Genomic DNA, 23,283 nt, shown 5'->3' on the forward strand with positions numbered 1-23,283 from the left:
TCCCACCTCAGGTTTCTATTTTTCAACAGCCTCCTAACCTAATATTTTGCGTTTGTATACATTTTCAAAACGCCACTTCGCGTGAAACAATTAACGCTCAGATGAGGACTCCAGTCTTTAGAAGATTAAATAATAGCAATGTTGGCAACCACATTTGGCAAGAGAAGAAAATTAAGTTCTCTCTATTTTTTCTCCTTTTGTCTCTCTGCAAAACTTCCTTCCTTATTTGATAAGGAGCAGTTAGCTTAAATTTACCGCAAAGTAAATATGAGCAATTCCCTGGAATGGGACCTTTAACACAGAACTTTACACTGGAATGTGACATCAACATTCCTTTTGAGTCACAGTCTGGTCCCCACCCCTTTCTCCCAGGAAACGTGAGGCTCCCAAAACCAGGGAGTGGCTCAGGTAGGGCAGTGGATCCTGACCTGAAGGACTACCGGGCAGGAAACTTATCCTAGAGGTAAACCACTGGTGGCAATTGTCCTTTGGGGCTAGCTGTCAAAGAAGAAGATTTTTTTGTTTGTTTGTTTTGTTTTGTTTTGTTTTGAAGATAACTCCCTAAGATGGAGGCAGTACTTTGGAAGTCAAGTAATGAATGACCAAAAAAAAAGAAGAAAAAGGAAAAAATCATCACCTTTCACGTTATCACAAGCTTCGGGTGCAAAGGAAGCACATTAAATCAACGCTCACTCTAGAGCGCCTCGGACAGTCAAGCGGGGGGGGGGGGGGAGTGAGGTCTAGGCTGTCAAAGGCACATCAGTGACCCCAAACCACAGACTTAATAAGTTGAACTTCCTGAGACAGGAAGATGTAGTGTCACGGTCTCGCCCGAACCCGCCCTAACCTCATCCTTTTTTTAGGGCGGCACAGGCGCAGCTGAAACATCTCAAGGAAAGTTTCAAACACCTCCAACTGTTGGACATGGTTAGACAGGGAGAAATGTCCCGCGGTCGCCCTCGCTCACGTGCGCGACTCTCCGTCCCTCCTGGGTTTCAGGAGTTAGCAGGGCAGCTGGGCAGCCCCTCTAACCAGAGGTTCGGGTACCTGGGCCCGGAGCTCCGGAACTCCTGAACTCGCTGGCGCCCAGCGGCCCGTGCGCCCCATCCGCAGCCGGCAGCTAGGGGGCGGCGCCCGGCTCAGGTGAAGCGGCCACCGTCCGCCGCCCGCACTTCCCTACCTTCTTCACTTTGGCTTCCAGGTCCATGTTTATGTGTCAGAGGGGCTCCTCCTCTCCTCCGGATCTCACGACCGCGCGCCCGAGCTCCGGCACTGCTGCGGGTACTCGGGGGATCTGCCAGGACTCCCGCCCCGCAGCCGCAGCCACTCGCCCCGCGCCGTCAAACTTCCGCCGCCCAGTCCGCTGTAGCTGGCCTGCGGCGGAGACCAGGAACAAAGAGGTCTGTGCAGCCAATGGCAGCCAGGCCTCGCCGGGCAGCCGCCAATCACCGAGCGCCGCACGCACCTTCGCTACCCGAGCGCCGCGCAGGCAAGGTGAGGGGCGGGGCCGAGTCTGGGGCGGCGCCCTCCCGAGAGCAGTCCTGCAGCTCTAACCTCCTCTCTGGTTGCGCTGGGCGTCTGTCTGCCTCCCTCCTCATAAAAATTGGAGACCGTCCTACCTACAGCAAAGATGAGGACGAGCCCTTTCCATTCTGACAGCTGGTACCTGTTTTGCTTGAGAACTTAGATATGTGTCCAGTGGAGTGTTACCCCACTACTAGCTTCTTGGTTTATTTTCAGAGCAAAGAAAAAGACAGGAGATTTTGAAGGTTGTTAGGGATCCCTGTGATGGACGTTGCACTCTAATTTCACAATTGAGTTGTGGAGACGGCTTTTTCTTAAATGCTTTTCTCCATTGGCAGGAAACCTCATCTCACAGCCTTAAAGGCAATGAAGATGATTATATGTTTTCTGGGCATTCTAGAGTTCAAAAAAGAGGATAACGTGAATCACTTCAGAGACAGGTTATGCCATTCTTTGGAAGTAGAAGCTTTGCTCTTTGTCCCTGCTGTGTGAAAGAGTGTGAGGCTACTCATGTGCCTCCTGTGTTGAGAAGCAGTTTCATAGGGATTGGTTACAAGCAGGACTGGAGCACTAAAGCTGGATCCATTTCATGACCTCATTTGGGTGCGTTTGCAATGAGTACCATTAGCTTGGTGGATCTGGAAGGAATCCCAGGGATTACTGAGTCTAGCTTTCTCATTTTGCTGGAGCCGAGGAACCCAGAGGAACAGGAATCTGCCCAATTTCTTAGTCTTTTGGGGGGCAGAGCTAGTTAGTACTGATGAGTCTGTACGCAATGTCTCCAGCCTATTTGAGATCATAAGCACTGCATTTTGACTAATTAAAAGAGTCCTTTTTGTTTTGTTTTGTTTTGTTTTCCAGTTCATCATAATGACAAAAAAAAAAAAATTATAATGGTCAGATAGCAAATGACCTCCTAATCTGGCATCTACTCTTAAAAAGGAAAAAGTCCCAAATCATATAGATATTTAGGTCCAGATTTCTCTTCACTTTATCCCTGGAAATTTGGTATCTGAAAACACCCCAATTTTAGCCAACACTTTCAACCCTTTGCTTACTTGGCTATTCATTAATGTTGTTCAATATGAAACCAAGCAAGACCGTGTTGGGCCTTCCCTGGGACAGACCCCTGGTATACCTCACCTTTTGTTTGTAGAAGAGCTTTAGCTTCCTAGGCCTTTCCCAAGTTGTAAAGGGCAAATTTAATCAGAGAAATGAAAAACAAAGGAAACAGGAAAACAGTCAAGCAAGACAAAATAAGAATAGGTTAGCTATAAAATTAAGTCAAGGACCTTTATTTTCTCCTTAAGGGTTATAGATAATATCCTGAGCCATATCCTTGAGTTGTTTTTACAGAAACCAGATCCCCAAATTAAAACCTGCTGACCACCAGCATGTAGAACCCAAACAAGTTGGAACTAGAAGGTTGATGATTGGGATTTGAAAACAACATTCTGTTACTTCACCATCAACCAATCAGAGAATTATGTGCAAGCTTGTCAGACACCCAGCAACCCTTAATATTGCCTTAAAAATCCTTCCCTAAAATTCATCGAGGAGTTCTGGTCTTTTGAGCATTAGCTGCTTGTTCTTCTTGCTTGGCACCTTGTAGTAAATGCTATACTTTACTTAGCCACAACCTGGTGTTAGTAGACTGGCTTTGCTATGCTTTGTATGAGCATACCCAAGTTCAGTTCAGTAACAAACAGAACATTGATTTATAATGTGCCTGCTTTCCTTATTCTATTAATAAACTAAAATGGAATGATCGAAATGGTCATTAATTTTTCTTCTCACTGTTGAAGTAAAACTTTCCCATCCCATTCTCCCAAACCATCCTAAAATGTTTGGGCCCCTACAAAGTTTACCCCATATAAGCTCCAATGAACACGAGGTTTAGTAATGACAAGGCAATTTGGTCTCTTTCAGGGAGCTTAACAGATGGAAAATGTCCAATGAAATAGTATAAATAAGGCATCAAACAAATGTTGTAACGTAAATTTGGGGCTTATTTGGTGAGATTTCAGAGATGACACTAAGAAAAAGATCTGGAAATATTTTTTACCATCATATTTTGCCCTTCTCCGTCTCTTCCCTCCCTACCCTCCCAGCCTCACTTTGTGTACCACTTGCAAGGATGGAAACTGAAACTCAATGATTTCTACCTGGAATCATTTACTATGCCAATCACATAGAAAATAATATTGAGGTAGATAAGTGTTAAGTTAGGAGAATTAGATTTCCAGTTCTTATTTAGCTATTCAAATGTTAAGCTAAAGAGATATTTAGGAGTTAGAACTGGCACTTTTTGATGGCAAGATGTAGCTGATGACAGAAAAAATGAGTAGAAGGTGACATACATGTTTCTTGCTTGATCATTTATGTAGATGTTAGGGAAAAAAATATAGAACTATAGGTAGGGTTTTGTTTAGGTATGTTTTCTTTGGGGGGGGATGGAGACAAAGGGTGCAGTTTTTAATATATTGGAATATTGAAGTGAAATATCCAAATATGTCTTTGAGATGAGACCTGAACTGGAATGGTGATTTAGGAATCAACATCTTACATAGATAAATAATTGAAAGCCACGGATAGAATAAGATCATCTGGGAGACTACAAAATAAAAGAGCATATCAAAGACTACAACTGAGCAAGGCTGAGCAAGAGAAGCACAAAAAGGAGATGAGGGTTAGTCAGAGGGTAAGAAAAAAAAATTAGAATGCCAACAACAAAGAGAAGAAATTCAAGAAGGAATTAGTTAGTAATGTTAAATTATAGCGAAGGGTCAACTTTATATTGAATTTAACAAAAAGGAAGTCATTAGTAAACTTGGGAAGTGCTACCTATAACCCATGTGAAATAGGCTGTGAGCCAAACTGAGGCAGCAGTGAGTATGGAGAGTTAGTAGGAGTAACCAATGATATTAAAGAGGTAGAAAATATTGGAATTGAGAAAATGGCCTGAAGAGATGGAGGATGAGCATAGAGTGACTCTTAGGAATCTATTATGTTGACTGGTATGACCGATGTAAATCACGCCTCAAAGTGGGAAACAGGAGAAGGAAGTTTATTTGAGAAAGGTAAGGGATTTCATTTATATGTAAAGATTTTGCAAGGCCACTTTGATCTGAAATTGGCACTAAAAGGAAACATCTGGAAGGAATGTCTATAAATACATTGGACTGATTATATATACAGAAGCACACACACATATACATAGACACATACGCACATGTGCATATAAACACACACTCATGGTCAATATACTGTAAACACCAGGGAAAGGAAACACGGATAGGAAAGTTTTCTATACCAGGTGAGGTAAATTTTCAAGATAAAGATGACTGTACCATTTCCTCAATTATTAATGTGGCCCCAGAAGTACTCTTTAGAGATGTTAATCATTTATTAACACCTGTTAGAAGAACTCCTGTGCTACTGACGTAGCTGTTATAGTGCATTAGCAGCTTATATAGGATTGCATATTGTTCTATAGGGATATAACAAACTACTACCTGTAAAAATTTTTTAATTGATCAAACATTGGGGATTGGCTAAAAATGGGTGATTCATATTACAAGTTTATCTTAAATTTTTTGTAACAGTAAACAATTACAATGTTATAGGAACAAAATAGAAAACAGAATTGTATATAGATTGTGCTTATGACCATACAAAAATATGCACCGAAAGGAAACATGAGGAAAACTCACTAAAATGTCAGCTATGGTTTTTCTGTGATGAGTGGGTCCATGGGGATTCCTTCCTTCCTTTAAAAAATATTCCATGATGATCACGACATATTTCTTAATGGAAAAACCTTATTTAAAAATATATTATTCAAAACATTTTAGGAAAATGGGGCAGTGACAGAATACTTTTTCATTCTCTCTGAAAACCTACCTTAAAAAACAAAACAAAACCAAAAATAAATCAACTGGTTAGCAAAACCAAAAGCCATGGACAACCTTTACAATAAAACTAGGCAACAAGGTATTGCCATAAATCCAAAAACAAAAGAGGTAAGGACAAACCACCAAAAGCACAAGAAATACATGTATGAAATAATTTCTCCTGGAGGAGAGAGGGAAGCAACATGTTGATGTCTGATGGACAGAACACTTAAGATGTTCTCCTCCAGTTATTCATTTTAAAATACTGCAGGCCAGGAGTTCCCACTGTGGCTCAGTGTGTTAAGAACCCAACTAGTATCCATGAATATGCAGGTTCAACCACTGGCTTCGCTCAGTGGATTAAGGATCCGGTGTTGCTTTGAGCTGTGGTGTAGGTCACAGATGTGGCTCAGATTCTGAGTTGCTGTGCCTCTGGGGCAGGCTGGCAGCTGTAGCTCTGATTCAACCCCCTAGCCTGGGAACTTCCTTCCATAAGCTACAGGTGCAGCCCTGAAAAACAAACAAACAAAAAATACTGCAGGACAATTTTCTAACAGCAACTGAAACAGTGAAAAGTGCCCAAAGGGGCTGAGGCGGTCTTACCCTGTGATATCTCAAAACTAACCCACCAGGACAGAGGGTCCTACAGCAGAAGAGGGTCCTACAACAGAAAACTTCATGGAGGAAAATTAAAGTAGAATGGGGAAGAAGGGAAAGAGGAAAGTGAAAGTCTAGAGTACCTTTCTCCAAAATGTTAGTTAGTAACCACATAGTTATTTAAAATTTAATTAGATAAACTAAAATTAATTGAAAGTTAAGATTTGTCTTCTCAGTCATACTAGCCATTATTTCAAGTTCTCAATAGCCAGGAAAGAAGAAAGGTCAGGAAATCCCAAAAGTCCTGCTGTAATTTTTAGTGCTTCATAAAATCAAGGGAAGATGGAGCACTCTGAAGGTGGACATTGTTGGACAGTGCCTTATTGTAAAAGTTTAGGAAAATTAATGTCACATAAAAATGAGTAAGAGGGAGTTCCCACTGTGGTGGTACAGTGGGTTAGTGAACCGACCTGTCTCTGTGGAGCCTGTAGTTCAATCCCAGGTCTGTTACAGTGGGTTACAGATCCGGTGTTGCTGTGGTTGTGGCACAGGTCACAATTCTGGCTCAGACTGGATCTCTTGGAACTTCCATTTGCTGCAAGGGCAGCCGGGCTGGGGGGAGTAACGGTAAATTATGAAAGATAAATCCAATACAAAGTGATCATAAGAAAAACGAGAAAACAGAGCAAAATAACTTCCCCACAGATAATGAAAGAACGTCAGAATGATGTGTCCACAAAACAGAGCAAAACTATAAGCTATTATCTTAAAACAAGCTAAAAGGTATTAAAAAGTTAATGCATGTCATGAAAGAACACGCAAAGCAGAATTAGAAAAACTCAGAAAAGAGGTGATATGACTCAGGAAAGAATTAGAAATGAAGAAAACAGTATTACATAAATGAAGACTAAACTAAAAAGAATACTAGGGAAAAAAAAACTAAAGCAATAGGTGTTAAATTTTTTTTTCTAAAAAATTGAAAAGAAATGAAGACAAATATATTTTAGAGAAAGTAAGAAATATTGAAAATAGGATAAAGATATCAAACATATGGATAGTAGGATTCTCTGAAGAAGAAAACCAAACTAAAGGAACAAAAAACACTAAAAACCGTGATTCAAGAAAATATCCCTGAATTTAAAAAATGGTATGAAACTAGATATTGAAAACTCATACTGTATACCTGAAAATATACCAACTCAATTAACACAAGACCTGGTCTAGTAAAATTACTGAACTTTGAAGAATAGGAAAAGTAATCCTTTAGTTACCCCCTCCAGCTTTAGGAATTAACTTATAAAGGGAAGAAAATTATATTAAATCACATTTTTTCTACAGTAATCCTCTAAATCAGAGGAAAGTAGAGTAACATATTTAAGCTATTCAAGAAAGGTAGTGTAAAACATGGATTTTTTATGAAGTGACTTTCAAGCATAAAGGGCACAAACTTTTATAAACACGAAATTTAGGAAATATAGTTCTTATGAACTCTTCCTGAGGCGTCTTCACATGGCTGTTCTCTCTCTCATGGAAACATCAGTCATTAGATCTTACGGCTGAACCCTAAGCCAGTATAACTTTATCTTAATTATGTCTATTAAAAAATCTTTCCAAATAAGGTTATATTCTGAGGTTCCAGGTGAATATGAATTTGAGGCGGGGGCACTATTTGACCCATTACAGTGAGGAAGCAAAAGCAACATAGCCACAATAAAACTGCTACTTGGATAAAGCAGAAGCAATCAGTGGCCATTATTCCACAGCAAATACCATATCTTGCAGAACTGAGAATATAAGAACTAAATTTTCTGTCAGTGGGGTTAGTTCCTTTGTCTTCCAGTTTAGATGCACTGGATTGATAGTTTTGGAAAGCTCTTCCTTATCCACTGTTCCCTAAGGTGAACTTCTAGAAAGGTGTTGATTGAGATTTTCCTTCTGGACAGCTGTGCTAGCATAAGAGCACTTTTTTGAAAGGCTGAGATATTTGGAATAACATAGTACCTTCAGCATTTCTCAAACATGATACCAATGACATTTTGAACCAAATAATTACTGGTTGCAGGGGGCTGTCCTATGTATTGTAGGAGGTTTAAACAGCATTCCTGGCTTTAACCCACTAGATGCCAGTAGTGTCCCTCCCCAGTTGTGACAACCAAAATTGTCTCTATACTTTCCCAGTTGTCTTCTCTGGAACAAAATCATCCCCAGTTGAAAACTACTGCTTTAAGTGATTCCAGAAATCTATTATCTATTGATGTGTGACAAATCATCCCTAAAACTTAATGGCTTTAAACGACAACAACAGCAAACATTTATTTTGCTCACAAATTTGCATTTTGTGCAGGAAAGGCTGGAATGTCTTGTCTCTGCTGCATGCAATATCAGCTGAGATGGCTGAAATGGAATATTGCAAGATGGCTTCACATGACTAGCATGTTGGTGCTGGCCATCAGTGGTCAGCCATCTACCCTAGTTTCACAAATTCACATCCCTTCCACATGCCATATATAATTATTTCATTCCCTAAGATCTTCAGGTGTCCTCAATACAAAGTCTATTCTAGTTCAAGTCCAGATATGGATGGTACTCCTCAGGTGGGGTTAATTGATTACAGCTCTTTGAATACCATTCTTCTTGATCTGAAAAACTGAATAAGATATCTGTACTTTACATTCACTCAACATATAATGGGCATGTCCTAAAATACCTGTTGTAGACAATCCCATTCAAAAATGACTAAAACAGGAGGCATATAATAGTCACTGTTCCATAGAAATTCTGAAATCTAAGCAGGAATATGTTGTGACTTCCTTAATAAGGACTCATTCCTACTCCTTGGCCATCATTTTCATAGGTCTTGGCTTACCCTCTGGAATCTTGGTTCTGCTTTCTGAGGTCTTCTTCCTTTTCATTAAAATGTATATATGTATGTGTGACTGGGTCATTTTGCTGTAGGGTAGAAAATTGACAGAACACGGTAAACCAACTACAAAGGAAAAAATTAAAATCAATAAAAAATAGAGAAAATTTTAAAAAAAGAAATGCTCCATGTTTGCATCTAGGTAGTTTTCTCAACCTGCTAAAAGTTAGGAGTCCAAAGGTCTCTTTGCATTTTGTACTAACTCTGTCCCTTATAGCAGTCCAAGCTGCTATAATTATTTGAAAAATCTTTGTGTTTCTAATGTATCAAAGTATAATCCATTCTATTAAGATAAAGGCATACCCATAAACTTCTCTAATTTTCTCTTTCCTTCCTTCCTTCCTTCCTTCCTTTCTTTCTTTCTTTCTTTCTTTCTTTCTTTCTTTCTACCACTGGGCCACTAGAGAATTCCCTATCCTTTCTTTATCTTGTCTTTCCAGTGTGAAATTTCCATGTAGTATCACATTTAGTATTCTTGGAAGCCCTTGCTTTTAAATGCAGAAGATTTCTGAGGCACACCCTCAAAGATCCTTAATGGGCCTTTTGTCTATCTAAAAGGTTATATATGAGTCACACTGTTAAATCTTTCTGAAGTCTTAACAAAGGCTGTTACATACCACCCTGGATTTGATCTTTGCCCAGAAGTCATTTCTCATTTTAAAAAACCATTTGACATATGGAAATATCGGATATGGGAAACAGTTTTACTTTTGAACCCAGAAAGTATCAGTCCCTTTTTATTGAACAGTGCACTCTTTATTTCACCTCTCCTCTCACATTTTATCACAGGCAGGAAAAAAAAAAGCTAGGTGGAACTTTCAATGTTCTTTAGCCATCAAGTTCTAGGTGTTTTCTGTTTTCTACATTACTGCAAGCAACAATCTTGGCAAACTTTCAGCCACTACCTAACGATTGCTTTCTTTCCTCCAGATTCTAGTAACATTTTCATACTTTCCTTTAAGCCCTCACTTTCCTTTAAGCAGCCTCCTCAAGGCATCTAACTGTTTCCTGGAAGCCCTTTAGACTTTCAGCTAGTACCCTTAAAGCCCTTTGAGTTTCTTCTCACTTCTTCCCACATCCATTGCCACATGTTTTAGTTTTGGGGGGCAAGGCTCTACTTCCAGTACTCAAAATATATTGTAGTATTGATTGCTTTGTAACAAACCACCCCAAAGTTAGTTACATAAAATCACAATTTTAGTAGGCTTAGAAATTGTATTGGACAGGAATTTGGAGAGAGCATTGTGGTAAGGTCTTATTCCATGATGCCTAGCTGGGAGTCTTGAAGACTAGGGATGACAAAATTGTTGGGGGAAAGAATCCTCTGAAGTTGTCTTCACATGGCTGATGAATGATAGATGTTGACCATCTAAATATGGCCGCTCCATGTGTTTTGTCCTGCATGGGCTAATTTGAACTTCTTCATAGTGTGGTAGCTGAATTCCAAGATCCTGGAGAGCAAGATGAAAGTGCATGGCATCTTTCTGAACTAACCTTGTGCTCAGTAGGGTTGTTCAATCACTGCACATTCCAAATATGACTGTTTTGGTGTTTGTGTTGGTTTTTTTTTTTTTTTTTTTTCCTTTTGCTTTTTTAGGGCTGCTCCTGTGGCATATGGAAGCTCCCAGGCTAGGCATTGAATCAGAGCAGTAGCTGCTGGCCTATGCCACAGCTACAGCAATGCCAGATCTGAGCCACATCTGTGAACTACACCACAGCTCATGGAACTGCCAGGTTCTTAACCCACTGGGTTAGGCCAGGGGTTGAACCTACCTCCTCATGGATACTAGTCAGGTTCATTACCACTGAGCCACAACGGGAACTCCCCTAGAATGGTTTTAATTGTTACCTAGGTGATAACCTCCAAACCTTTGTAAATCCTGCCTGAGAAAAATGTTTTTGTTAACTGGGTACTTAGGATATACTAGAGAGTTTATACTAAAAATGTGGCTTATGATAAGGGTCTTGGGCTGTGCTATATCAGTTTGACCTCTTCAGGAGTTACAGATGGAGTAACCAAAGTCTGTCACACAGGTGCTCGATGCCTATGTGAATGAATGACTACTACTACTAATAATGGACACCAATGCTCAGATGAGCTTCCCTGTAATTCAGGAATATTGCCGCACATTATTACTGGGAGAATTAAGTGCTGTCCTTATACCTCTACTTGGAGAAGCAACTGGAAGCTTATGTCTCTCCTGGATTCTGCCCTATGTGTCTTTTTCCTTTACTGAAATTTATCTGTATCTTTTTACTATAATAAAACATAACCATGAATATAATAGTTTTTCTGAGTTCTATTAGCCTTTCTACTGAATCAGTGAATCTGCAAGTGAGTGGTCTTGGGGACCATAGACATAAGAAAGTCTTGTTTCTGTTCCATCATGTCTGAAGCTTTTGCTAGAAGACTTGAAACCTGGGGTTGGCTCAGTGGTTAGGGTTAGAATTATCTGAAGGTGCTTCAGGTGTCTAGTTGATGATTGCTGGAAATTAGGACTATCAGCAAATGGCCTGTGTATTCTTTTAGCATGAGCTGGTTTGAACTTCATATGTGGTAGCTGGATTCTAAGAATAAACATCCCAAGAGAGCAAAATGGATTGACATTTTTCTGAACTAGCCTCAAAAGTCTCATGGTATCACTTTCACTAAATTCTGTTGATCAAGGTAGTTACATAGATCCACTTGGGATCATGGGGTCATAGACTTTACTGTGCAACAGGAAGAATACCAATATCACATAATAAGTATGTGGTGTGGAAAATATTTTTGTGTGGAGTTCCTGTTGTGGTGCAGCGGAAAGGAATCTGACTAGGAACCATGAGGTTGCAAGTTCGATCCCTGGCCTTGCTCAGTGGGTTAAGGATCCATTGTTGCCGTGAGCTGTGGTGTAGGTCACAGATTCTGCTCAGATCTGGCATTGCTGGGCTGTGGCGTAGGCCGGCGGCAACAGCTCTGATTAGACCCCTAGCCTGGGAACCTCCATATGCCGAGGGTGTGGCCCTAAAAAGCCAAAAAAAAAAAAAAAAAAAAAAGAAAAGAAAATATTTTTGTGGCCAACTTTGGAAAATACAAGCTGCTAACCTTGTAAACTAAAATCTTTGCATCTATAGCCTATAGCCATTCATTTTATCTCTTAGCAACAAATTTGGGTTTCTATTTACCCCCATAACCTCAATTTAATTGACTGCTCTAGGCCACAGTCAGAGGTAATGGAAAATTTTACCTTGCCACAGGGCCGATCATAAGCAACTGTGTTTTAAAGTGAGGATTTTGAAGAGTAGTCTAGAAGGGAGTATACAGAAGGCAATTTGGTGAATCATGAGAGGTTAAATCTTCCCCATTTTTCTGATTCCTTCTTCTTCTTCTTTTTATTAATTACTTAACTTTCTTGCCATACCCCCTATAAGAAGTCCCCAGGCCGGGGACTGAATACAAGCCCCAGCTGTGACCTGAGCCGTAGCTGAGGCACCCCTGATCCTTTAACTCACTGCATCAGGCTAGGGATCAGACCTGTACCTCTGCAGCGACCAGAGCAGCTACAGTCGAATTCTTAACCCAATGCGCCATGGTGGAAACTCCTCTCTGACTCCTGACTTCTTCTGAAAGCAACACTCTAAGCCGACACACTGCATTTAGTATAGGACAAAGTATTGATTCTTTGTAATGAGCAGAACATGTGATTTTTGACCCTCTGCTTATTTTGGATTTCTGGTAACAGGTGGAAAGGGCTTCTCTTAGCAACATGTTGAACCCAAGGCATCCTTTCTTCTTCCTGAGGAGCTAGCTAGGATCCTAGCTTATCTCTGTCTTGTAACTTATGAATACTTGAAGATGTCACCAACACCCTCCAATACCCTGAAATTTGCTATGGAATTCTCTTAAGTAACAGCCTTGGTGGGCATGGGCTGTATTCTAACAAAACTGGAAAGAAATCTAACCAACTCTCTTAATATCATTTACAAAGGATTGTATCTCATCATAGCCTCCCCCCACCAACAGAATCACACATTAAAGTCTTTTCTTTGCAATATCCCTTTTCAGATAGTAATTTCTCAATGTCTTGTATTATCTGTTTACATGGGGCAGAAACATAATTTGAACTGGTTTAAGCCAGTTGAATTTATTGACTATTAGAATCCTCTCTCCTTCTACCCCTTGCAATATTTCAGATTCATTCTCTCAGATCAGCTTCTCCATGTCATGGGTGGCAAGGCTACAGAGAGTTCCAGCTCATAACCAAATAAAATAAGGCTCTTTTTTTACGAATTCAATTTTGAAAAATTCTAGGAATCACATGTAACCAATCAAGCTTTCTCTGCTTATTCAACTGTAGAGTCACATGGCATTATTATGTATTTATGTCCCTTATAATCTTAAGGCAATTACTAGCAAAAAAAAAAAAAAAAGCTCACTCATTTTTCTACTTTATTAGAACATTTTTCCTTTATTTTGATTGAGAAAACCTTCTACTATTGCACCAAAATGTAGTAAGATTTATTTTTAACCTAAACCTAGAGTGCTGAATAATCCCTCTTGAATTGCTGGATGAATTTAGAAATGATATAAAAAGCAGAAAGGAAACAATATCTGTTTCTTCCACAAGTCATTTTTAAACGTTGATAATAATGCTAAGTATACACTCACTGCTTTCCTAGGCAAACAAGGAAAATGTGATGTAAGAGACAGGATTATAAAATAAAGTATGAAACATTATAGCATTGAGGTTTATTGAGGTAATTGGCTAGGAATCCCTGTGTGTCTTGGAATGGAGAATTTCACATCATTTTTAAAATTAGTATTTCCTTGTGAGCAAATGCAGTGAGTGCTGAATGGTATTTGTGGAATTATTGTCTATGGCAGCATGTTGCCCGAGTAGAATGAAACCTTTCAGGAATAAGCAATAAGGCCTCTTTTTTAGCTTTGCTCTGTAATCAGACAGCAGTGGAAAAGAATCATGAGCACTGCCACAGACTAAATGTTTGCATCTCCCTCAAATTCATGTTGAAACCTAATCCCTGATGTGGTAGTATTAGAAGGTGGGCCTTTGGGAAGTGATCATGTTATGAGGGCAGAAATCTATGGAATTAGTGCCATTATAAAAAAGACCCCAGGGAGCTCCCTTTGCCCCTCAGTAATGTGAGGACACAGAGAGAAGCAAGCTCTTACCAGACACCTAATCTGCTAGTGCATTGATCTTGGACTTCCCAGTCTCCAGAACTATGAGAAATAAAGATTTGTTTTCTAAGCCACCCAGTCTTTGGTATGTTTGTTATACCAGCCTCCAAGGACTAGAACAAACACCCTGCAAAATTAAATCAATATTATTGTCTTACATTCTTTTAGCTATTTTAGCAGTTTTTTCCTAAACAATGTAATACTGGTTTTCTAGTACAGTGTTTCAGTACAGAAAAAGAAAAAGTGGCCTGTATGTAAGTCAATGCTCTGCACAATTCCCATAAGGTTCAAAGTTCACAGAAATTTTAATTCTCCATTAATTATAACACACCACCTTGCCTTAATGGAGTACTATTACTTAATGATAAAAGTATAATTTTACTTTATAGAAAAACATTCTTCTATCTATTATATTGTCATTTAATAAATTTTCTTACTTTAAATCTTGCACAAGATCTCATATTTTAAAACTGATTTTCTTTGGATATATCATTTCCTGAGAGCTCAATATGTTATGGCTAATGGATATGCTCTACGTTTAAAATTGCCTCTTAACTGTAATATAAATATGAGTCTTTGGTAAGCCTCAGTGTGAACACAAGCTACAAATTTATTTTTCATAAGTTGAATCAGTCCTAAAAAGGGATGAGGCCAGCCTATTGGTGACTATTTTAGTGTAGTGCCTGCTGTAGTGGCTGCGTAAGGAGGAAAATCAATTACATCTGAAAGAGGTGTAGATTTTGTTCACTTAAAACTCAGGCTTTTAAACCCTGGATAAAAACCTAGCCTGGAATGTATTCTAAAAGGCTTTTGCTTCTACCATAAGAGGATGTAGTAACTCCTAGACGCCTATCATTTAAACAAATGGATTACTCAAAATAATGATGTGAGAGATATGCCAAATAAGGCCAACATGTTCTTTTTGGATGTGTGAGAAGGAAATTTTGCAATAAAATTTTCATCATATCTCATCTCTTTTTGATAGGTCATAGAAGATTATCAGTATTATTTGCACACAAGAAATTCCAGGAGTATCAAAGATGAATGAATTCATTGACTTGGGTGCTTCTCATTAAGATTCAACTTCTCTGTAACCTTAAAAAATAAACACCTATACATAATCAGGATATGCATACAGTTTTTATTTTATTTTATTTTATTTTATTTTATTTTATTTTATTTTATTTTATTGTCTTTTTAGGGCTGCACCCTCAGCATATGGAGGTTCCCAGACTAGGGGTCAAATCGGAGCTGTAGCTGCTGATGTATATAGGCATAGCAACGAGGGATCCGAACTGCATCTGCAACCTACACCACAGCCCACAGCAACTCCAGATCCTTAACCCACTGAGCAAGGCCAGGGATAGAACCTGCATCCTCATGGATGCTTGTTTCCGCTGAGCCGCGATGGGAACTCCTTTTTGTTTTTGTTTTTCTTTTTCTTTTACAGTTAATTTTATCTTGTTGCTTCTGCTTTTGGTGAATAACAAGAAATAATGTTACATTTCACTGTCCACAGCAGGCTACTAGTTCCATTCAATTTAATTCAACTTAATTCAATTTATTCCCTACTGAGAGTGCATTCCTCTCCTAGTCAATATGGTATATAGACCAAAGATGTATGATTATCTTCTTTTTCTCACGTCTTAGTGTGAAAAAGTGAGTAAGTCATAGGAAATAATTAAATATCACCAAAATGCTCATTATCATGGGAGAAGATAAATTGTTTATATTCACACAATGGAATTCAACATTTAGAAGGAATGAATGAATTACAGCTAATGTATCAACACAGATGAATCTTATACATGATGTTAGGGTGGAGCTACATTTAGGAAAAGGTACAGTTAGAGCCAGTCCTTATACTATACACTAATATAAATACAAACATTTAAATAAAATAAATACTGGAAGAAAATAGGAGAATATCTTTATAAAATTAGATTAGGAAAGTACATTCTACCTTTGACTCAAAATCCAGAGCTACATTTAAACTGATAAAACTAATAACATTAAAAAAAAAGAAACTGTCTTTATGGCAAAACTGTAACATGCAAAGTAAAAGGACAAACAGCAAATCAGAGAAAACTTGTTACTTGTGTAATTCTGAGTTAATATGCTAAGAATTAACTTGAAAAAGTATCAGAAGTTAAGAAAGTTGTACAAAAGACAAAATCTAACTCACAGAAAAGAAGGACATGGCCTTAAATATAAGAAAAACGTACAAAACTTTGCTTATAATAAGACAGTTGCAAATTAAACTATAATGGATGCATTTTTCATCTATTACCAAAAATCTAAGTTTAATGAGGCAGGGGAAACAGGCACTTACATATCATTGGTATGAATATAAAATAGTATATCCTTTCTAAAGTGCCAATTTGGTAATGCCTATCAAAATTATAAATGTATTTCCCCTTTAACCCCAGAGTCCTATTCAGAGGAATTTATCACAGAAATTACATACATGCATAAAAAAATGACATATATTACTATCTGCAACATTATATCAGTAAAAGGTTAGAGAAGATCCAAGTGTCCATTAATAGAGGACTAGTTATAAAACTATGGTAGATGCACACCATGGAATTTTATGCAGTTATAAAAAAGAATTTAAAAATAAAAAAGTAAAAAAAAAAAAAAGATGTCAATTTAAAAAGACAGAAAGCAGCTGGCCAAGTTCCTTCCCTGAATTTTCCAAAGTTTGCAGCGTTTCATACAGTATGCGTGTGGGTTGGAACAAGGAAAATTTGTTTGTTTATTTATTTATTTATAACATTTTAGGTCTGCCTGTGGAGGTTCCCAGGCTAGGGGTTGAATCAGAGCTACAGCTGCTGCCCCACACCACAGCCACAGCAATGCCAGATCTGAGCTGCGTCTGTGACCTACACCACAGCTCATGGCAACGCTGGATCCTTAACCCACTGAGTGAGGCCAGGGATGGAACCCACATCCTCATGGATCCTAGGTGGGTTGGTTAACTGCTGAGCCACGACAGAAACTCCGGAATAAGGAAAATTTAGGTGGAAGTCTGGCAAACATTATTACATTGACAAACGTATCTAGGGGCTTATGATTAAAGTCTCTATAATAATATAATATAAATTACTATATATAATATAAATGGTGGAAAAAAGAATAAGAAAATGCTCTTTGTAAGATCTATATGTGATGTTAGTTTCTTTTTAAATTAAAAAGGTGGAAGGAGTAAGAATATAGTCATGTCTACATATACTGAAAAGATTCAAAAGAAACTAAACTGATGTAAGTGATTACCTACAGGAAGAAGCTAGATCAGAACATTGCAACAGGGGAGAAAGTAAGGTTTTTCAGGATTGTGTTTGTATTATTTTGCTTTCTGAACCCTGTATATAATACCTACTCAAATGACCCATGATGATAAGAAAGAACGAAGTACAGAAGAATAAATGCATTATGATTGCTTTTATGTGAAGTTGAAAAAAAAAGACAAAATGTAACTGCTTATTATTTTAGGAAATACATATAGATGATAAATTCTGTGAAGCAAACCAGGAAATAATAAACACAGAATTTAAAATAGTGTTTATCAGGTTTTGGGACTAGAGGATGGAGGTACAGAACAAGGAAAATTCGGGTTTAGAAGGAAAAAAAGAAGGAAAGAAAGAAAGAAAAGAAAAAGAAATAAGAAATAAGCGAGGGTTATAGCTCTCCTTTTGGATTTTAGGAAGACTTCTTGGAAGAGGGGGATGCTTTAACTGGTTCTTGAAGAGTGTAAATTCCAATAAATGTAGTTTACATTAATGTATTGTTACAGTTTACAAAACTTTGCAAGTGCATGATGTCATATTGAGTCTCACACAGAGTCAGAGAGATGAAGCAGGCATTTGATTCCATTGCCAAGGCACAGAGGATGTGAAGGCACGTTCTGAGTTCCCAAACTTTGAGAGACTAACCTAGCCAGACAGTTGGATTGGCAGTAATGAGTAATAGTTTAATAGATTCATAAGTTTGATTATAATGGGATTTGCAGCTTATCTAAGAAGCCATTAAATGTATGTTTGTTTACAGCAAAAATCCAAGAAATAGTTGAGAGTTGAACACAGTAGCATTTCTTAGGCCTTGTGTAACATTGGGTCTGGCCTTAAGACATATCATCAAAAATCATCTACAAGACTAACACTGCCCAAACCAGCTGCCCAGTCAAGTAGATCTATTGATTATTTAGGAGTCTGGTGTTTAACATGTTTGTGGATTTCCCGGAGTTCCCTTTGTGACTCAGTGGTTAACAAACCCAACCAGCATCCACAAGGACTTGGGTTCTATCCTTGGCCTCGCTCAGCGGGCTAAGGATCTGGCATTGTTGTGAGCTGTGGTGTAGGATAGCAGCTACAGCTCCGAATGGAGCCCTAGCCTGGGAACCTCCATATGCCGCAGGTGCAGCCTTAAAAAAGACAAAAAAACATGTTTGTGGATTTCCCAAATTTAATTCTGTTATTGTTATTTTAAAAAATTATTTCATTAAAGTTATGGAACACATTTTATATGATTTCAATTCTTTTAAATTCATTGAGACATGTATTATTATCTAACATATAATTTCTCCTGGAAAAAGTTCCATGAGTATTTGGAAAGAATATATATTCCGGTATTGGGGGAGTGTTCTATAGATGTTCTGTGTCTGTTCCTGTGTTTATAATTTGATTAAGTTTCTATTGCTGATCTGAGTAGTTATTATATCCATTATTGAAAATGGGATATGGAGGTGTCCATTAATTACTGTTGAATTATTTATTTCTCCTTTCAATTCGGTCAGTTTTTGCTTCATGTATCTTGGAGCCCTGTTGTTAGGTGCATACATATTATCACTGTTTTATCTTCTTAATGAATTGATCCTTTTATCACTGTAAAATGTCATTTTGTCTCTAGCAATAATTTTTAACTTATAGTACATTTGGTTTGATTTAGTTCAGTCACTCCAGCTCTCTTTAGTTACTGTTGGCATTTGTCTTCTGGGACAAAGTTAGGATCAGGGAAGGAGGAGGAAACTAATGTTTATAAAGCTTCTAAAACTTCCTGCACTATGCAGGAAAATTCCCATATAAGCAATATTCTTTAACTAAGGATGATAATGCTTTCCAGGAATGAATATTTTCTGGCTTACCTTTATGTTATTTTTATATTAAAAACATCCTAAGTTTTGATAGAGAAGGTATAGAGTATTTCGAAAAAACAGAAAAAATCTCACTTTATGACATGAGCATAAATAAAATTGAATAAAAATTTTCAGTTGTATAAATACTTAAATACCGATGGGCCATGATTGCTTTTATAGACCAGATATAGACCAGATATAGCCTTTAGATACACATTATTTGGAATATGACTGATACAGAAATCACATACATACACTTACTCATATCCGTTAATAAATAATTGATTTAGGAAAGTGTACAGCTGGTCCCTGACTTACAATAGTTTAGTTTATTTTTCAAATTTATCATGGTGCAAAAGCAATATACATTTCATACCATACTTAAAATCTTGAATTTTGATCTTTTCCTTGGCTAGTGATAATGCATTTCATGCTCTCTTGAGATGCTGGGCAGTGGTGAGCTGCAGCTTCTGGTCGGCGATGCAATCATGAAGGTAAACAACCCTGATACACTTACAACAATTCTGTACACATAAAACCAATCTGTTTTTTTTTTTTAAACTTTCAATACAGTGTTCAACAAATTATATGAGATAGTCAATGTTTTGTTATAAAATAGGTTTTGCGTTAGATGATTTTGCCCAACGGCAGGCTAGTGTAAGGTTAAGTTATTAGGTGGATTTTTGACTTAACGATTTTCAACCTATATTGGATTTTTTAAGTTGTAATTTTTTCATAAGTTGAGGAAGATCTGTACTGTTTTTCTATTGATGTTATAACAAATTACCACAGATTAGTGATTTAAAAAATACAAATATGTTACGATTCTGTAGGTCAGAAGTCCTACAGGGGTCTCACTGGGCTAAAAATCAAGGTGTCAGCAGGATGCATTCCTTTTTGGAGGACCTAGGAGAGAATTTCTTTCTTTGCCTTGTCCAGTTCCTAGAGGCTGCCTGAATTCCTTGGCTTATGGTTCCGTTATTCCATCTCCAAAGCCAGAAACTTGGCATCTCTCATTATCACATCACTTCCTCTGACCACATGTGGGGAAAGTTCTTTGTTCTGCTGAGAAATGTGATTAGATTAGACTCTTATGGATATTTGGGGATAATTTCCCCACCTCAAATTTCTTAATCTTAACCACATCTGAAATTTCTTTTTTTTCATGTAAGTTAATGTATTCACAGGTTCTAGGGATTATGACATGAACTTCTTTGGGGGCTTTTATTGTGCCTATCACAGTAGGGATAATTAATGAATTCTAAAATATTAAGCAAATGGTTAATGGGGGACATGGATTATATGCAGGTTCCATTTGAAAATAAGTTAACTTTAAAACCAAGAGATTAGCTTGTCTCTCCTTTGACCCAGTAATCAAATTTACTATCATAATAATGGGACATTAGACATGTGGGCCTTTCAATGCGATGCTCAATGTTGTCCACAGTATCACATAGGAAGAGTTTTTGCTAAGAATGTGTAACCTGGGAGTTCCCGTTGTGGCACAGCGGAAACAAATCCTACTAGGAACCATGAGGTTTCAGGCTCGATCCCTGGCCTTGCTCAGTGGGTTAAGGATCCAGCATTGCCATGAGCTGTGGTGTAGGTCGCAGATACGGCTTGGATCTGGCGTTGCTGAGGCTGTGGCTGAGGCCAGCAGCCATAGCTCTGATTAGACCCCTAGCCCGGGAACCTCCATATGCAATGGGTGCGGCCCTAAAAAAAGCCAAAAACAAACAAAAAAAAGAATATGTAAGCTGAACATAATTCAGAAGGTTCAATTTTAACCTCCATTATATAGGACATACAGGAGATAGTGGATTTATTTAAAGGATACCACAAGGAAATGAACAAATCAAGGATATGTAATATTCTGCAAGACAGCTTATCTTTTCTCAAGTCTGTGTTGTAGAGGAAAAGGAAGATGGAGTTGTAATTTGTTTCAGATTAAGGGAGAGGTAACAACTAAAGACAATCATGGTTCTTAATTAGCTCTTGGTTTGAAAATAAAGAGCTATAAACCACGTTTTGGAGGCAAGAGGTGATATTTAAATATACACTGGGAAATAGATGACATTAGTTTTCTAAATTTATTGATGTCATGACAGTACTGTCAATAAGTAGGAGAATGCTCCTATTTTCTACAAATACATGCTAAAGAAGTTAAGTTGAAACATCAGAATATTTATAATTCAAGAAAAAAAACCAGAAGAAACAAATATGACAAAATGTTAATGATATAGGGACTCTATGGGTGATATTTTGCTATTTGTACTTTTCTGTATTATTAAACATTTTCATGCTAGTAAAACTTTAATTATCCAATATAAAAGTACATATACACATAACTTAATTGCATTATAAACTGTTAGAGATAATGAGGTTGTCATTACAGAAATAATGTCTGCAGGAATAATTAGAAGTCTGGAAAAAGTTTAGGAAATAAACATTTGTCAACTTTATCTAGTCTCACCTTTCCTCATCATTCTAGGGTACAGAGTTATTTTTCCTCTCATCTTGTTTTAGAAGAAAGGTAGTTTCTAGAATCGCTATAACATGATGAATTTTTTTAGAACATTCATTTTTTTTCAGTATTCTTAAAGGACTCATCAAACCTTAAACAATCTGTAGGTTGGTATCCAGTGTGTCCTAGGCAGATAACCAGTCCCAATTCTTAAAACGGAGAGTACCTTTCATTCATTTATTATGTGGTAAAGTTGCCAATACAAGAGACTACATGGAGTTCAGTAAACCACAGCCCAGTGAATCACTTAGACTCATTTTAGTCTCATCTGAACTTCAGCTTAAACAAGTGTCATGCATCCAATAAGGATTGTGAGGCAACCGGTCTTCTTGCTCAGTGAATGACACTGCTGGAAAAGCCCTTGTGATGCTGTAATGAAAGCTAATACACTCGAGGGCACGCATAAAAAATGTTACAGTGGTTGCTGGCGACCCCTGGTGGCAACATATAGGAAAAACAGCTCACCATAAAATTCCGGTCTTCCTAGTTCGGAAACCACTGTAAATGGAAACTGAAACCACCTTTTCTAAGTCTCCTTTACTTTTTTGATCTTTCCATTTCATTTTTCTTTCTCCCACTCTTTAAAAAAACTTCGTTGTTCTTAAAGGTTTTTTCATGTCTCTCTTCTCATTTGTGTTCTCCCTAAGTGATAACATCCATTTACCAAATTGTAGTTTTAGAGAATTGTTTTCTCTGTTGAGCCTGTGCCCTAACTTCCAATTCCCTGATGGATATTTCCATTTACATAGCTCTTAAACTCAGCATGCCAAAAGAAAGCTCCTTGGGCAAGTTTGCTAATCCTGTATTTCCTGTCTCAGGAAATGCTGTCACAATACGGACAAGCCAGAGGGCTTCTACTTCAATAAAGCATAAAGGTCCAAGGAGACTTGCACAATTACTATCATAGGGATAGGTGCTGGGATGAAGAAAACAAAGACGTATCTTAGAGTAGGCGGCAGAAAATGGACCCTTTTAATGTGACAGAGAATGTATATCCTGCTTTGGGAGTTCTGAGGAAGGAAACCTAACCAAACCTTAGATGGAAAGATTCAAGATGAAGGAAGAAATTACTAGCAAGCTATATATTTATATAGTAAGAATTTGTATTATGGGCTGAATTGTTTCCCCCCTACACACTCAGAGGTTGAAGTTCTCATCTCCAGTACTTCAGAATGTGACTGTACTTGGAGTCTTTAAAGAGATAATTACTTTTAAATGAGGTTATTAGAGTGAGCCCTAACCCAATATGACTGATGTCCTTATAAGAAGAGGAAATTTGGACACAGATGAGTAGAGATGTGAAGACAATGTGAAGACACAGGGAGAAACAGCCATCTACAAACCATCAACCTTGTCAATAGTTTGATCTTGAATTTCCAGCCTTCGAACTGTGAGGAAGTATTGTATAATCCACACAGTCTGTAGCACTTTGTTATGGTAGCTCTAAAGAACTAACGTATTCTGATTTCTTTTTCAAAATAAAGGTAAGACCTTTCTAAGCAGAGGGAAGAG

General features: G+C 37.9%; 2 protein-coding genes across 8 annotated transcripts in view; one reads left to right on the plus strand and one right to left on the minus strand.

The window, feature by feature from the left end:
• TES (testin LIM domain protein) overlaps positions 1 to 1,382 on the minus strand; it is a 40,474-nt gene extending 39,092 nt beyond the window's left edge. Inside the window, exon 1 of one of the 2 annotated variants that reach the window (XR_014833017.1) lies at positions 1,181 to 1,367. Coding sequence is in view for 1 of the 2 variants with exons in the window: in NM_001123200.1 (NP_001116672.1) it covers positions 1,181 to 1,207 (27 nt within the window). In the remaining variant the exon portion in view is untranslated. Of the gene's footprint in view, positions 1 to 1,180 lie in introns of both variants that reach the window. The other variant, NM_001123200.1, reaches the window with a different exon arrangement.
• TFEC (transcription factor EC) overlaps positions 1 to 23,283 on the plus strand; it is a 631,163-nt gene that overhangs the window by 393,057 nt on the left and 214,823 nt on the right. The window contains exon 1 of one of the 6 annotated variants that reach the window (XM_085006039.1): positions 918 to 1,494. The exons of the other annotated variants lie outside the window; for them this stretch is intronic. The gene's annotated coding sequence lies outside the window, so the exon portion shown is untranslated. Of the gene's footprint in view, positions 1 to 917; positions 1,495 to 23,283 lie in introns of those variants that run through there. 6 annotated transcript variants of the gene reach the window in all.

This window comes from Sus scrofa, chromosome 18 (genome assembly GCF_054392235.1).
Source record: "Sus scrofa isolate SSC_HxYL_T2T_F1_AM1 chromosome 18, Sscrofa_HxYL_maternal_Yorkshire_Landrace_v2.0, whole genome shotgun sequence".
Taxonomy (NCBI): domain Eukaryota; kingdom Metazoa; phylum Chordata; class Mammalia; order Artiodactyla; family Suidae; genus Sus; species Sus scrofa.